Source organism: Thunnus maccoyii, chromosome 15, assembly GCF_910596095.1.
Source record: "Thunnus maccoyii chromosome 15, fThuMac1.1, whole genome shotgun sequence".
In the NCBI taxonomy this organism is placed as follows: Eukaryota; Metazoa; Chordata; class Actinopteri; order Scombriformes; family Scombridae; genus Thunnus; species Thunnus maccoyii.
In genome coordinates, this window is record NC_056547.1 from 22,813,017 (window position 1) to 22,828,911 (window position 15,895).

Consider the following 15,895-nt stretch of genomic DNA (forward strand, 5'->3'; position numbering starts at 1 on the left):
TGTGTCAATACAGCGCCGACACAATACTGGGATAATGTTACCCATAAAGCCACTCAAGACAAGGCATTGTTTTGGACCAGTTTTATGAGTTATTTTTCATTTTTACTGTTGGGTTATTAACCCACACTAAAGCGGGTTATAATCTACTCTACTCTTTTTAAACTTGCATGTCACAGTTTGTTATTGATTGTTAATAACTTTTAAATGCCATATGCACATCGTTTTTACAAGAAACAATACATTTGTGACCATTTCAAGCTTAAGCTTGTTGTGTGTAATACTGGCAAAAAATAACAGGTTGCTACTGGGTCAAGTTAACCCGATGTTGTATTGGCGCTATATAGAGCCAAATTGGGTAAGATTTTAACACAGTGATTTTTGGTGAGTGCAATTCATTCTTTGAGGAGCATGAATGTGTGTAGCAATAATGGCAGCCAATAGTTTCACTAAAACCAACAAATGTCAACCTTATGGCGCTAAATGAAAAGTTAGGCTAGGCTAAAACATGACGGCCATGTTAGCAGTAGGCTACTTATAGGTTGGGTGGTGCTTTGAGCTAAATCTGAATGTCAGCGTGCTAACAGCCTCACAATAACAATGTTATGTGTATGTTAAGCATGTATGTTTACCATGGTCACCATTTTAGTTTAGCATGAGGCTTTGCTAGTTTTGAAGGTATTTGGTCATGTTTTTATGATGTGCTGAATGTCATGTTTACAAACATCATATGTAGAATTCAAAAATTCCGCAACTCATGACCATTAACCACATACATTTTCCAGGTGCCTTTTTAATTCCCTACCTAATCCTGCTGGTGCTAGAAGGAATGCCTCTCCTGCTGCTGGAGTTTGCAATTGGCCAGCGTCTCAGGAAAGGCAGCGTGGGAGTGTGGAGGGCCATCAGCCCTTATCTGACAGGTGTTGGTAAGTAAAATAGGTTCTGAAACAATTTGTCCAAAAGAGAAGAAAAAAGGACCCCATGGCATCAGTAGGTATCTGGCTTCCTGTGAGTTTGATATCACAGTTAATGATGCTGTCCCTCAGGTATTGCCTCCATGCTGGTGTCCTTTTTGGTTGCACTGTACTACAACACCTTAATAGCCTGGATCATGTGGTATCTCTTCAATTCCTTTCAAAACCCGCTGCCTTGGAGCCAATGTCCTCTCAATGACAATGGGACAGGTATTTGAAAATACACACATTTTCAGCCCACAAAGCATCCAGATTGCATTCAAGTTTATGTATTATATATTTGTTGCCCCTACAGGCTATGTACCAGAGTGTCAACTGAGCTCCACTGTGGATTATTACTTTTACCGTGTGACTCTGAATAGTTCAGCCTCTATATCCGACTCTGGGGGAATCCAGTGGCCCATAGTACTTTGTCTGTTAGCTGCCTGGTCAATCGTCGGTATATGCTGCATAAGGGGGATCAGCAGTACAGGCAAGGTTTGTTGAACCTACCATTAATTATGATACACTGCATAATCAGTATTATCCAGAACTTCAATAAAGCTAAATTAAATTAAAGCTAAACTAAATTAAAACTAAAATCTATTGTTCATTATCAATATTAATCCATTCTCTCTTGTCATGACCTCAGGCAGTGTACATCACAGCCATCCTGCCTTTCATAGTGTTGGCAATTTTCCTGATCCGAGGACTGACTCTTAAAGGCGCCCTGAGCGGAATCAAGTTCCTCTTCACACCAGATGTATGTTTCTAATCTTGATTAGATGAAAAGACATTATATCATTATTATATCATCAACATTATATCTCATAGCTAAAAGCCACATCACAATGTGTGCCTCGTTCTTGCAGGTGAACGAGTTGATTAAACCAACAACTTGGCTGGACGCAGGTGCCCAGGTATTTTACTCCTTTGGTTTGGCATGGGGAGGCCTCATCTCTTTCTCAAGCTACAACCCTGTTCAGTAAGAGACTGACATTTATAATAACTGTGGTGTTTAGTTCAAGTCTCATTTTGCTTACTTTGACTGAAAAGTTAGTAACCATTCTCAGACGTAGAGTCAACATTATATTGGTTGGTTACTTGGTTCTTTGTCTCATTTCTTTTCCCAAGCAACAACTGCGTGCAAGATGCTGTGGTCCTATCTGCCATAACTGGACTCGCCTCAGTCTATGCTGCTACAGTTACCTATACCATCATTGGCTTCAGGGCCACAGAGAAATATGACCACTGTATCAATGAGTGAGTAAAGTTTATTTCAAGGTTATGAAAAAGTTAAGTAGAGATTTTTAGATTATGATAAATTTAAAAATTGAATGATTATATATCCCTCAAACTTATATCTTCAAAAATTAACTGATTGGGCCTTTAAAGAATGGGTTCAAATTTTTTTCATATAATCTCTCTAATACTACACTCATGTGGTCATTCTGTATGTACGATGAAAGAGTTATTGGTTTGCTGTCATCATAGCATAGCACGATAGCATTTAGCTCTAAGCGGAGCATTGCTTAGCCTCATAGACCTGCTATCATGGCATTACTTCTCTCAGCAGAAACTTTGGATGGTGTTTCCTTGCTGAGCTGTAGTGGAAAGGTTATAACACAAAGAGGGCATTTTGTACTAAAAAAACTAACTTTGGAAAATACTCAGTTGTTTTGGCTAAGTCAGAGTGCAGCAGCCTCATATTAGCTTCAGTTGAACAGATTTTTACCTCATTTTTGACATGGAGTCACACTAGTAAGGGGTCACTTTACAACGAGTACGGACAGGAGGAATGATTATAACGACCAATAATTTTGACTCCTGAAATGTTTCTAACTGGTGACATATTTTCTCCCAAGAAACATCATGACATTATTAAATGAATTCAATCTTCCTGAAGACAGCATCACTACAAGCAACTATGAGGCAGCCTTTAATCATCTGAACAGCTCTTATCCAGATATTGTTCTTGGATTGGAGATTAAAACCTGTGACATGCAGAAACTACTCAGTGAGGTAACTATATTGAGGAATATCATAACTATCACAAAAAATTTACTATTGTTTTTTACTCCCACCTGAATTTCAACTAACTCTTGTGTACTTATCCAGGGAGTGGAGGGAACAGGTCTGGCCTTCATTGTTTTCACAGAGGCCATCACCAAGATGCCTGGTTCCCCAATTTGGTCTGTCCTCTTTTTCATCATGCTTCTCTGCTTGGGGCTCTCAACCCTGTTTGGCAACATCGAAGGAGTGGTGGTCCCCTTGAAAGACCTCAATGTTTTCCCTAAAAAATGGCCCCATGAAGCACTGACTGGTAACTCGGTTTTTAAAAATCAATCTATACAGCATCTTTGCAATCCACAATGAAATGTACCTGTGCTGATTGTGGCTGGTTTCTGTTTTAAAACAGCTTACCTTGTTTTTGTGCATGTGTGTTTCAGGAATTACGTGTGTTGTCGCCTTCATCATGTCCCTCCTGTTTGCACAGCATTCAGGGATTTATTGGCTAACTCTCTTTGATAACTTTGCTGGATCTGTTCCACTACTGACCATTGGACTGTTTGAGATGATAGCTGTTGTTTACATCTACGGCATAGACAGGTTAGAGCTTATTCAAACTATTTTAGCATCACACTGTTCCTCTGTGTTGGCTTGATACATGCTTGAACATCTTGATACTTGCTGTACATTTACCATATAGGCCTACCGTATATCACATTAACAGTATTAGCCGTATTCAAGTTTACTGAGAATAATTTCATAGAGATGGCAGACTTACTTAAGTTTTGTGTAACTGGGATCACTTCATGAAACATTTCAAAGCTCTTCAAAATTAATTAAAATCCTTTTGCATGGCAGGTTCAATGAGGACGTGGAGTTCATGACTGGACGTAAACCCTCCATCTTCTGGCAGTGTACATGGAGGCTCATCAGTCCTCTAATCGTCCTGGTCATCTTAGTTTTTTACCTGGTGACACAAGTTCAAGAGGAGCTCACCTATTTAGTCTGGGATCCAAACTCTGTAAGCAGATCTGCTCAATTAATTAACCTGTGTTCATTTATATTCAGATGGATCAGCTCTGATCTAAGATTCATTAACTTTTTTATGCTGCTTCATTTGAAAATGCACAAAGTTGTCATGTGTCAAACAATTTTTATGGTAAATATTAAAAGTACAGCATGTAATAGTACCTTGTTGGACTCAGGAGTTAATAATTCCTCAGTAAAGTTTGGAGAGTCATTGTATACTAAACATACTAATACCATTTTATGCTCGGCAGGAGAAGTTCCCGTCTCTGGCATCAATACCGTACCCTTCATGGATCAACGCAATCATCTTTGTTTTGGCTGGAGTCCCCAGTTTGGCTGTACCTGTGTATGCATTATGTAGGTTTCTTTTTGTTTGCTGCAAGAAAAAATAGCAACCGGAGAAAAAATGTGCCAAATTTCTTGAAGTGATAAAGATCCTAAAATTCAGAATACAACAAAATGTTATTTAGTTTGTGTTCAAAATCGATATTTATATTACAATGTTTTTTTTTTCTATTTATATTGATGCACAGGTTCATAAAGCACAATATTGAATTTTTATTGATGCACATATCTGCTCATGTTTTGTGCAGTTTCATGGCTACTGTGTAAATATAGTCACTAATTGCACTTTTGTTTGCTAATAAAGTTTCTTGTTGTACTGGACTTTTCCAACAAGTCAGCCTTCTGTTTTCCACCCATCCATATTTTATACATCCTGTTCATCTGAGGATTATTAATCTATGTATGTATAGCATATAGCTCTCTTGTGCTTTTTGCCATTGAAACATTATTCTGCATATATAACTTTCCAAAAAATACTATTCAAACATATACTGCACCCAATAACACTGTCTACCAAAACACATCAGTCAGTATTTGCCAGCAGCTGCTTTGTGACGTACAAATACACAGACAGAAGAAGTAGAGCAGCAAATTGGCCAAGAGAGGGAGCCTTTACACGGACATATAGTGGCAGGAAAGTCAGGTCTATAAGGTGCAGATAAGGCTCCCAGCATGTCATGTAGGGACAATGGAGTCTTTGACAATAATGTTCAAGGTTCTTCAACTGTTATAATATTAACAGACCACTATGACAGGAATAATAAATCACTTATTCAACCACTCCTTCAACTGTGGTGTATAGTGGTATGTTTGTATATATGATTTATATACTATTTTTATATATTTTATATTTGTATACTATTATACAATGTTTAATTAAATACAGAGAAAGCAGAGGTGGATTAATCAGCAGTCTGTACTGCTAATAGTCTAAATACAAGAACTTTTATTGGAGTATGTTCCAGCCAAACTGAACTTTGCCTCTTCATAATTGGGTGCACTTAGTCAACTGCCAGACTATTTCCCTTCAATGATTCACAAAATAATGATAAAAACAAGAATCCTATACATAATATACCTGTCACACTGTACCTGATGTCTTCTTTTAAGGACACCCCCACAGCAGACTTAACATGAAACTGTGTGAGCTAAAGGTTAATGAATTGTTACCTCATACTGTACATGTATTCTGGGGTGATTTCAGAAAAGGGGGGGATTTCATGTAGTATTCTCAACTTATGAAAAGTTGCCAGTGATATGAAAACAAAAATCTGTACATTTTATTGGATGTGGATTAGATTGTAAAAATACAAGCTGTAAAGTCTCCTCTCATCCACGGACCACCAGTGTGGTTTTTATTTCAAAATATGATCTCTAATACATGTTTTTGGATGTTTCACCCAAGAAGCACTCTTATGATTCAAAGTGCATTACACTGTCACATGATGCTCACACAGCATTTTTGTTACATTATGGCATATTACATCATACCACTGAACACTTTTTAATAGAGTCAATAAATGACAGTGTAATTATTTTGTTCAAGGTGTCAAGAAAAAATCTTAATGTGTAGCTATACAAGTTCAAACTTGTAGGTCCAAGCTTTTTTTAAACTACTGAGTAACTATTTAGTAATTACAGGGAAAGTGATATTATTTCTGAGTCACACTATAAAATAGCCATGTGAATGTTTATAAAATGATGATTAATATACAAGGGAACCTGTGGTAATGTAGCTTTTGGGATTCAGCGTAGGATCCATCTATAATCAAATCTGAGGATTGACAAGAAATAACATTAGCTCTTATGTCATATACCACAAAAGGGCTCAATACCCATACTTTCACTTGGACTTAACTTTACTGTTGTTGGACAACACACAGTAAAGAGGCAATCTCAACTCAGTTTTAAATCCAGAGACATGGTTGGAGGCATGTGTTCAGGTATCACTTTCACTGTACAATCAGAGGAGATTCTGCAAACCTTTTGTTCAACAGTTCTCTTCACATGATCTCCCTTTATAGTTTTCTTTCTAGGACTCTGTTCTCATCGTCATCATTAATTGCTGCAACTCAGTGCACTCATGCAACTGTAATCTAGTCCACTATCAGCTCCAGATCCCCACAACCATATGACAACTGCATGGGAGCATACATCCTGGACCAGTGGATTCAAACCCGGGAACTTTTTGCTGTAAGGGGACCAAGCTGACCATCATACTGCCCAGAATGTTTCATTAAATTGATGATGGTATAAAAAAAAGTGCAGAGTGCACACTGGCTAATCTGTGGACGGCAACAGATAAAGTTAAGATCATAAACCTGCTGAGAGCATACCCTAAGCCCTCACTTTGACTCTGAGGAACCATAGTGTTACATCTCTGCTTCAGAGGAGCTGCCATGAGACTAGTACTTCCTAACCCGGGACTGGATCAGCGGATCCCCTCCTATGATGATCTGGAGAGAATGGATAAAGAAGAGGCTGAGGACAGGCCCAAGTGGGACAACAAAGCTCAGTACATCCTAACCTGTGTGGGCTTTTGTATTGGGATTGGCAATGTGTGGCGATTCCCTTACTTGTGTCAAACTCATGGAGGAGGTAAGCTGAGATGAAAATGGTAAAAGGACATCTTACATCAATTTTTGGATGATTGTTTGACAAATTATAATGTGGTTAAGGTACTTTTTAGTATTTTTTCTGTCTTTTAAATATAAACTTCCAGGAGGTAAATATTGTAGTTAAGCAGTGCAGAATTAGTTTGGGCCTTTAAGGGGTTATAAAATGATGCTAGAAACTAGATATCCAAGCTGTGAATTTGACCCTTTCAGTAAAAAAGCATGTTTCTGTGATTGTTAATTACAGTTTGTGTTAAAGTCAATAGAGGCACAGTTGCCACAATTGCACCAACTAAAACCAGCAAACCAGCAAACTAATTTACTAGGTTGTTAGATATTGTTTGCTCACAGTACATGGCTAACCAGATATAACGTAGACTGCCAAAACTGACTGTGGTAATATAGTGGAACTGTCTGAATGGCCTCTGTAAAGGTTTTTGCCTTCTGAACAAACAAATATTGAACAACGCTCCCTTAAACGGAACAGAGTGTAATGAATGATCAGAATAACTGACCAAATATAGTTGAAAGCCTCATGAAGAAAAGTTCACTGAACATCCAAATAAAAAACATGTTGCTGTTGCAGATGGGAATTTGCTGAGCTATTATCCTTATCCTCATAACTAATGGTCACACAATTACTAAACATAGTCGTGACTATGAACATTTTAACTGAACTGAAAGAAATCATTGAAATCTGCAAAGTTATAGGTTCAACTTCTAGACCTCTCTGCACATGTTTCAATATTCCTGGCAGAATATGAGAGGCAAAGTGGAGAGTCACACCTCATGCAAGCCCCGTGTCTAGAACATTTGTCAATAAACTCATTACCAAAGTCAAAAACACAAATCAAAGTGCAGAAATGCAAAGCAAAAGTTAGAAACACAAAGTGGCTAAAAATCAGAAATACAAACCAAAACGCAAACAAAATGTCATAGTTCTGAGTTCCTCAGTAGGTTGGTTGGTTTGTGATCAAGCATCTCCTTACATTTTATTTATTTTGGACTAAATCAATTTATGAATTCCACAATTATGTCTCAGAATGATGTCAACATGTCATAATCTCAAAAAAATAATGTCAAAAACTGTTTCAGAAGGCAAAAGAAAGAAAAAAGGCATGTTATGTATTTAATAATTTCTGAGCCTAATAATTTGATACATGAATATTATATATATGAAGAGCAGTCACTGTAATTTATTTTTGCTAAATTTACTTTGGCAATAATTGTGTTGTATTGTTTTGTAACATTTGTTATCGTAGGCCAATACAGCATTTTTCAGTTGAACTAATTTTTACTGTATGTTTAACATCCAAGCTTTAAGGACCATTCACCCATATTTGGCAAGTTAAAAAAAGGCCAATGATTATCAGAAATGGAATGATATGTAGTTGGACAGTTGTGCCATTGATCACGTACATTTTCCAGGTGCCTTTTTGATTCCCTACCTAATCCTGCTGGTGTTGGAAGGAATGCCTCTCCTACTGCTGGAGTTTGCCATCGGCCAGCGTCTCAGGAAAGGAAGTGTGGGAGTGTGGCGGACAATCAATCCTTATCTGATGGGTATCGGTAAGTAAAATACGCTCACCACAACACATCAAGACAAAGTTGTTAATGAATATCAGGCTACCCTTTGAGTCTCATATCAGTTATTGATTCTGTCCTACCTAGGTATTGCCTCCATGCTGGTGTCCTTATTGATCGGACTGTACTACAACACCATAATAGCCTGGGTCATGTGGTATCTTTTCAATTCCTTCCAATACCCTCTGCCTTGGACCCAGTGTCCTCTCAATGATAACGGGACAGGTATTTGAGTGTATACACGCCTTCAATCCACTCAAATACATATGCATGCGCACCAAAGCTCCCAAACTCTACCCATGATTAAAACATTAATAATTAATTAATAAACAAGGCCTGTTTATTTCCCCTGCAGGCTATGTACCAGAGTGTCAAAGGAGTTCAACTGTGGATTACTATTTTTACCGAGTGACTCTGAATAGTTCGGCCTCTATATCTGACTCTGGAGGAATCCACTGGCCAGTAGTAATTTGTCTCTTGGCTGCCTGGTCAGTAATTGGTATCTGCTACCTAAGAGGGATCAGCACTTCAGGCAAGGTACATTGAACACAAATACTGCAGTCAAGTACAATGCATGTCTGAATCACTGCCACCAATATTATTTCATGTTTTTCTTTTCTTGTCATGACCTCAGGCAGTGTACGTCACAGCCCTCCTGCCTTACGTAGTGCTGGCCATTTTCCTGATCCGAGGCCTTACTCTTAAAGGTTCTCTGAGTGGAATTAAGTTCCTCTTCACACCAGACGTATGTTTCAAATCACTAAAAAAAGAAGCTATTTAGATTCAGGTATGTCACAATACAAACCCACATTACACTGAATTCCTCGTTCTTCCAGGTGGATGAGTTGATGAAACCATCAACTTGGCTAGATGCAGGTGCCCAGGTCTTTTACGCGTTTAGTTTGGCATGGGGAGGCCTCATCTCCTTCTCAAGCTACAACCCCGTTCAGTAAGAGACTGAAATTCACAAGCATTTACATCTGCTGTGTGTTTTATCACCACACAGCAGTTCAATTCCTGCTTAGCTCACTTTGATGGTAATACTGTAGCCATTTTCTGACCCAAGGTCAACATGCTATGTCCTGAATCTTTTGTTTTTCTCTTTTCCCAAGCAACAACTGCATGCAAGATGCCATGATCCTGTCTGCCATAACTGGCTTCACCTCAGTCTATGCTGCCACAGTTACCTACACCATCATCGGCTTCAGGGCCACAGAGAAATATGACCAGTGTATCAGTCAGTGAGTAGTCACAGTACGTGGGTTTCAAGGTTTTTTGAACAGAACAGAATAAACTACTTTTTTGGTGCCTCATTACTCCAAAATAAAAGTAAAAAAGGCTTATGATTAGGGTTAGGATTGGTCAATAGACAGTAGGTGTTTTCACAGGACACAATTTGATTTGTCATAGTAGGAAAAGCACAGGTGTTACTTTCCCTGTTTGGGACAGTTTCAAACACTGTGTGGGAGACAATCTTGGATGCTTATGGAAGTGGCGCGGTTGTGCACTGCTCTTTATCTGAAGAGGGAAATGCAGACTTGCATTTGCCCAGAATGAAATACGTAGAACAGCTGATTTCATTCCCTGGCTCTCCAACACAGAGGCTATATAGAAAGGCATTGCTGAGAGGAAGTGGTCAAGCATTCAGCTCACAGAGTTGCCATAGGCAAAACACTCCAAAGTCGTTGGTTGTAAGTTGTTTGGACAGGTTTTAAACAAAATTCAGACCCACTGCTCACAGGAAGAAGCAGGATGAAGTGCTGCATTTGAGTATGCCAAGGTGTTTCAATGCACACATGACTTTCAGTAACAAAAGACGCTCCTGTCCACACTCCCATTCACTCACACGGTGTATGGCACACAAGGGAGGACTGCAATTCTGAGTTCAATCTCAGCTCCTCTGGTGGTAGTGGGGGTCCTCGCTGTCTCCCACTGGTCTGTGGGCTCTTGACCAGCAGGACTAAATCAAGAGATCCTTAAACTACAGTTTGCACGGACTTCAGAGACCTCAGTTAAGCAGTTACACCAAAGCACAATAATTCTTCCCCTAAACTCACACTCCCCTCACCAGGTCAGACATTGTTGTCACCTGACACATGCAATAAAAGGAATATGTTGTCCTCAAGCAAACTTAAATAATGGCATGTTCTTCTGATCACAATTTAGCCCACTGTGGCAGGCACGTGCAGTATGATCTACATTGATCCCATGTCAGCAAAGCTTTGCTATGGGAAGCATCCAGGACTGTCTCTCACACATTGGATAAGTCTCAAAGGGGGGTAAAGTTACTAATTATGAATGATGGTTCTGTTTTATTCAAGTGTCCCAGTAAGCCATAACAGTGTGACACTGAGGCAGCATGAACAATAACAGAACCCTGAAACCAAAGCAGCTAAATAGAATTCAGAAATCATTCATTTTATTATTTACACCTTTACTTTTCCTACTGTGACATGTCAACATGTCTTCAGTGACAAGGAGTAGGTGGAAATGGGCAAGTATGTATATAGTTGGAGAATGAGATGAGGATGTACGGGCAGGTGTGGGAATAAGGTGACTTGGACTACTAGAAACACACTGAGGGCAACTGCTGGTGGTTTGGGGAATGACAGGAACTGGATTAACAGATGAGTAGCAGGCAAGATAGATAGAATAAGTGAAACAATTAAAAGCTAGCTGACACCATGACTCTAACTGAAAATCATCAACTATGTGTACATACTTCATCTTTAAGGGGTCAAAAATACTCATTGGACCTGTAATGTTGACTCCAGTAATGAAGAGTTACCAATCTGTGACATATTTTGTTTCTAGAAACATTATGACATTATTAAATGGATTCAATCTTCCTGAAGACAGCATCACTACAAGCAACTATGAGGAAGCCTTTAATCATCTGAACAGCTCTTATCCAGATACTGTTCTTGGACTGGACATGAAAACCTGTGACATGCAGAAACTACTCAGCGAGGTAACTGCTGTTGATCAGTATTTAGCACTGCCTCCATGACATGACATTTCTGAACTAAAAGCACAATGCCCTCCTCGTCCTATGTTTGTTTAGGGAGTGGAGGGAACAGGTCTGGCCTTCATTGTTTTCACAGAGGCCATCACCAAGATGCCTGGTTCCCCATTTTGGTCTGTCCTCTTTTTCATCATGCTTCTCTGCTTGGGGCTCTCAACCCTGTTTGGTAACATCGAAGGAGTGGTGGTCCCCTTGAAAGACCTGAAGATTTTACCTCAAAAATGGCCCCAAGAAGCAGTGACTGGTAATTTTTAACTTTTAATTATCTAGACTGCATCTTTGCAATCCAGAATGAAATGTACCTGTGCTGATTGTGGCTGGTTTCTGTTTTAAAACAGCTTGCCTTGTTTTTGTGCATGTGTGTTTCAGGAATTACGTGTGTTGTCGCCTTCATCATGTCCCTCCTGTTTGCACAGCATTCAGGGATTTATTGGCTAACCCTCTTTGATAACTTTGCCGGATCTGTTCCGCTACTGACCATTGGATTGTTTGAGATGATAGCTGTTGTTTACATCTACGGCATAGACAGGTTAGTGTTTTAAACTCTTGTATTTGCTTAACACGGTATTGTATGATATTGTACAGTTTACTGCAAAATTAGCATATAAACAGCACAAAGTGCCTTGCTCTAAAATTGATACATTTTTAAAAATGTTATGTATTTAGTTAAAGCTGCACTTATTTTTACACTTATACACACTTATATTTTTACATTAACAATGGATCAAATGACTATGTGTAATGTTTTGCAAGGTGTTGCTTATAGCGAAAATTATCACTGACAATTATCACCTGAATTTGCAGTTCCCAGATTTTTCAGCTTCTGCTATATAGACCATTTTAGCATTTTTCAGCTCATTCTTTTTTATATTGATAATAATCTATTATAATAAATCAATGATATATGTTTTGTAATATCTACTGTATTTCTGTCTTCTATGTACTGCTGCTGTCTTGGCCAGGACACTACAGATTGTTAATCTCAGCAAGGTTAAATGTTATATTTCTAATTAAAACCATTTTGTGTGGCAGGTTCAATGAGGACGTGGAGTTCATGACGGGACGTAAACCCTCCATCTACTGGCAGGTTACATGGAGGTTCCTCAGTCCTCTAATCATCCTGGTTATCTTAATTTTCTACCTGGTGACAACACTCCAAGAAGAGCTCACCTATTTAGTCTGGGATCCAAACTCTGTAAGCAAACTCAGTTAATTCATCTGTGTTCATTTACATCTCGGTATGTTAGCTCTGCTTCAGTATCTTTCCATTATGTTGCCTTTTTCCTTTCATCACAGTGGCGAAAAGTACATTTACTCAGAATAAGATTTTACATGGAAACCATATGATTCATTTTAAAATACAATGCTTTTAAATCAGTGGTTCCCAACTTTTTTGGCTTGTGATCCATTACAAAAACAGCAGTGTCTAGTTGCGGAACTTTGTCATGTTTCAGAAATATGACCTGTCTTTAGCTCCATGTTTCCCCTCTAAATTTAATTTAAATGACAGTTAAAAGCCCAAAGAGGTCAAATTATCCAACATTTCAGAAATAAACATCAAAGATTAGGGAAAAGTCAAAAAATGAAAACAAACTTGTGTAGCAGAATTTTTTTTCTTCTGTCTGCCCCATGAATCATCTTAACAGCTTCATAACAGATTTATTTTGTGACCCTTTTGGAGGAACCACTGGACTAAAATCCATGACTGTATATAAAGTAAAACTAGCTGCACTCTGACAAGCTACAGCAGTCACATGGACCATTTTTCTGAAGAATGTGTCCTTTTGATTTAGACACTTGTAGTACATTTTGTTGATAATGCTTCTGTACTTTTACATAAGTTGGATTTTGATTTTGCAGGACATTTATTTGTATGTATTGGTACTTTTACCTAAGTAAAGAGCCTGCATACTTCTTCCACCACTGTCTCATCATGTCTAATGATGTGTCCAACATTTTTCTGGTAAATGTTGTTTAATAGCACCTTGTCAGGATTCAGGAGTTAACAATTCCTCACTTAAGTTTGGAAAGCCATTGCATGCTAAATACACTAACTATACTGCTTTCTGCTCTGCAGGAGAAGTTCCCGTCTCTAGCATCAATACCGTACCCTTCATGGATCAAGGCAGTCATCTTTCTTTTGGCTGGAGTCCCCAGTCTGGCAGTGCCTGTGTATGCATTATGTAGACTGGTTTTTGTTTCTTGCAGGAAAAAAAATTAAATCCAGTGAATCGATAAGCCAAATTTCAATTTAATTCAGAATACAACATAATGTATGATTATTTAATTTGTTGCCTTGGTTTAATGGAAATCATCTTTAACATTATTTGAATTAAAGATGCAAATTATGGTTTGTCTATTTATATCCATGAAAAGGTTCTCAAGGCACAATATTGAACTTTTATTGATGCACTTTAGTAAATGTTTCATATTTGTTCTCATATTTTGTGCAATTATATGTCGGCCCTATCAATAATATATTTTTTTCTATTTTATAGTGAGGGTCTAAGGATAGAGGATGTCATGTGTTGTACTGATTGTAAAGCCCCTTGAGTCAGATTTGTGATTTGTGATACTGGGTTATATCTAAATTAAACTGAATAGATGACTTTTTTATTGTTTATCCTCTTCAGTAAATGGCATATCATTTTGTACGTGAATGTATAGTAGTTTGCTTGTGATTTTTGCCATTAAACTATGTTATGTTCATTGAAATATATCCTTATTCACTTAATTTTTCACAGTAGTTTGCCTGCACAGCAATTGTCTACAACTTGCAATAACTTGAATATTGAGCACATACTCATAGCTGGCTTTTGGAGGAGGGTATCTCAAAGAAATATCAATTTGGATATAATCTCCAGTCTTTGTGGTGTGTTTAAGTTCAACTTAATATGAGACATGAGGTGACACAAGGCAACGCATCAGTGTGTACATGCAGTACAAATATTTTGACAGACAGAAGACACAGAGCAGTTAATAAAATAATTAATCACTTATTCAAACACTCATTCAGGTATTGTATATACTTTTGTGTTTGTGTGATCTGTTCTATCTGATTTAATCAAATTGATTTACATTTTAACCAAAAAATAGTAAAAACAGATGGATTTATCAGCAGTCTTTAATGCTTATATGCAAATACATTACTGTTAAATTAATTCTGATACATTATGGTTTATTGAAAGTTCAGTTAAACCGAACTTTGCCTTTTGCTCATTTGGTGAACTTGATGAAAACAAGAGAAATTTGAACATGACATACCTGTTACATAATTAAGATCATGCTAATTACGAAATTATGAACTGCTGAGGTGACAGAGATGATAAAATGTCTTCTTACACACCACTAAATGATTTGTCAGGTCAGTGATATTAAATCAAGCTGTAATAATAGTAATTATTGGTATTAATTGTTGCAAAGGTGGTAGTATTTATTGACAATTTCATATTGAAATATTGACAGTGTAATGAAGAAATGTGATGCTTTTCAACGAAGTGAAAACACAGAATGCAATGTCTGCACTAATTCTAACAATTATTAACAGTTAGTTTATTTTTAAATCTACTAGATATCAAATTTATTGATTTGCAATATCAACTTTTTAAAATCTAATTGAATATTGTTCTCAACTAATCATGACTGAAATATGTTTCTGCGTTTTAATTTTGGTCCTTTAAAAAAACAACCTGTCAATCAGTTGATAGCAAATTCAGATCTTGTGTTTTGAATTTTAGTGATGAAGCAGCTTTTATTTGCATTAGGACTATGGATTGTGCCTTTAAGATGAAATGATTATTATTATAAATGAAGGTGGTCAGGTGACTTTCACAGCCTGTCAATCAACCAGTTCTGACCAACAGAAAATAGAATAGAATGCAGTAATAAATTAGAATGTGATGGTGATGTCACATCATGCTGATTAGTAAACAATCAATCTAGAATCTTCAGTTTCTGGTCCAACTGGTTCATATCCAGTCAGTTTACACAGATCACTCTGAGTATTCACTTCGTCTCCATCGTCTGATTCTGACAGTTTTTACCTTGTTGTCTACTGCTGCATTAAGCGAATATTAACAATTCTGCTGTTCTTAATCTTAATAACCAACTGCTCCAAAGAACTGCAAAGTTTGTGGATTTCTTTGTCGAGATCATGGACTCCAGTACATCGTTGAACCTGGTGAGAGCTGAGGCCCAAGTTCTGGTCCACAGCCCCTCTCTCAAAGATGCTACCTCCCAGCTCCCTCTCCCTGCTACAGTCACTGTCAGCAGTGAGCTGGTGGAGGATCTGCTCGTCCAGCTGATGCTGAGGCTCAACCCATTGAGGAGCTCCATTG

At 37.9% G+C, this 15,895-nt stretch overlaps 2 protein-coding genes and 1 long non-coding RNA gene across 13 annotated transcripts in view; 2 read left to right on the top strand and 1 right to left on the bottom strand.

Annotated features, from left to right (window-relative positions):
• LOC121912943 overlaps window positions 1-15,895 on the bottom strand; it is a 34,160-nt gene that overhangs the window by 9,943 nt on the left and 8,322 nt on the right. For 5 of the 11 annotated variants that reach the window (XR_006100175.1, XR_006100181.1, XR_006100177.1 and 2 more), the window contains one exon: window positions 6,671-6,790. The exons of 2 other annotated variants lie outside the window; for them this stretch is intronic. This is a non-coding gene — a long non-coding RNA (uncharacterized LOC121912943). Of the gene's footprint in view, window positions 1-3,615; window positions 3,928-5,663; window positions 6,526-6,670; window positions 6,791-15,895 lie in introns of those variants that run through there. 4 more of the 11 variants (XR_006100179.1, XR_006100180.1, XR_006100176.1 and 1 more) reach the window with 4 other exon arrangements.
• LOC121912939 (sodium-dependent neutral amino acid transporter B(0)AT1-like) lies at window positions 793-5,121 on the top strand. Its single transcript, XM_042435518.1, has 11 exons — window positions 793-923; window positions 1,044-1,181; window positions 1,267-1,448; window positions 1,603-1,713; window positions 1,823-1,935; window positions 2,085-2,213; window positions 2,816-2,972; window positions 3,069-3,273; window positions 3,401-3,560; window positions 3,819-3,981; window positions 4,241-5,121. The coding sequence occupies exons 1-11, from the start codon at window positions 827-829 to the stop codon at window positions 4,379-4,381; spliced, it is 1,596 nt and encodes a 531-aa protein (XP_042291452.1). The 5' UTR covers window positions 793-826; the 3' UTR covers window positions 4,382-5,121.
• LOC121912941 (sodium-dependent neutral amino acid transporter B(0)AT1-like) lies at window positions 6,523-14,572 on the top strand. Its single transcript, XM_042435520.1, has 12 exons — window positions 6,523-6,932; window positions 8,378-8,518; window positions 8,621-8,758; window positions 8,889-9,070; window positions 9,168-9,278; window positions 9,370-9,482; window positions 9,646-9,774; window positions 11,348-11,504; window positions 11,598-11,802; window positions 11,928-12,087; window positions 12,591-12,753; window positions 13,636-14,572. Exons 1-12 carry the CDS (start codon window positions 6,734-6,736, stop codon window positions 13,777-13,779), a joined length of 1,842 nt encoding a protein of 613 aa, XP_042291454.1. The 5' UTR covers window positions 6,523-6,733; the 3' UTR covers window positions 13,780-14,572.

Bases quoted from the DNA above. Each gene is read 5' to 3' on its own strand.
- LOC121912939 (XM_042435518.1), top strand. From the start codon at position 827: ATGCCTCTCCTGCTGCTGGAGTTTGCAATTGGCCAGCGTCTCAGGAAA. The intron at 1,714-1,822 runs GTATGTTTCTAA...TCGTTCTTGCAG, and splicing joins AGTTCCTCTTCACACCAGAT to GTGAACGAGTTGATTAAACC. The intron at 3,982-4,240 runs GTAAGCAGATCT...TATGCTCGGCAG, and splicing joins TAGTCTGGGATCCAAACTCT to GAGAAGTTCCCGTCTCTGGC.
- LOC121912941 (XM_042435520.1), top strand. From the start codon at position 6,734: ATGAGACTAGTACTTCCTAACCCGGGACTGGATCAGCGGATCCCCTCC. The intron at 12,088-12,590 runs GTTAGTGTTTTA...TTTGTGTGGCAG, and splicing joins TACATCTACGGCATAGACAG to GTTCAATGAGGACGTGGAGT. The intron at 12,754-13,635 runs GTAAGCAAACTC...TCTGCTCTGCAG, and splicing joins TAGTCTGGGATCCAAACTCT to GAGAAGTTCCCGTCTCTAGC.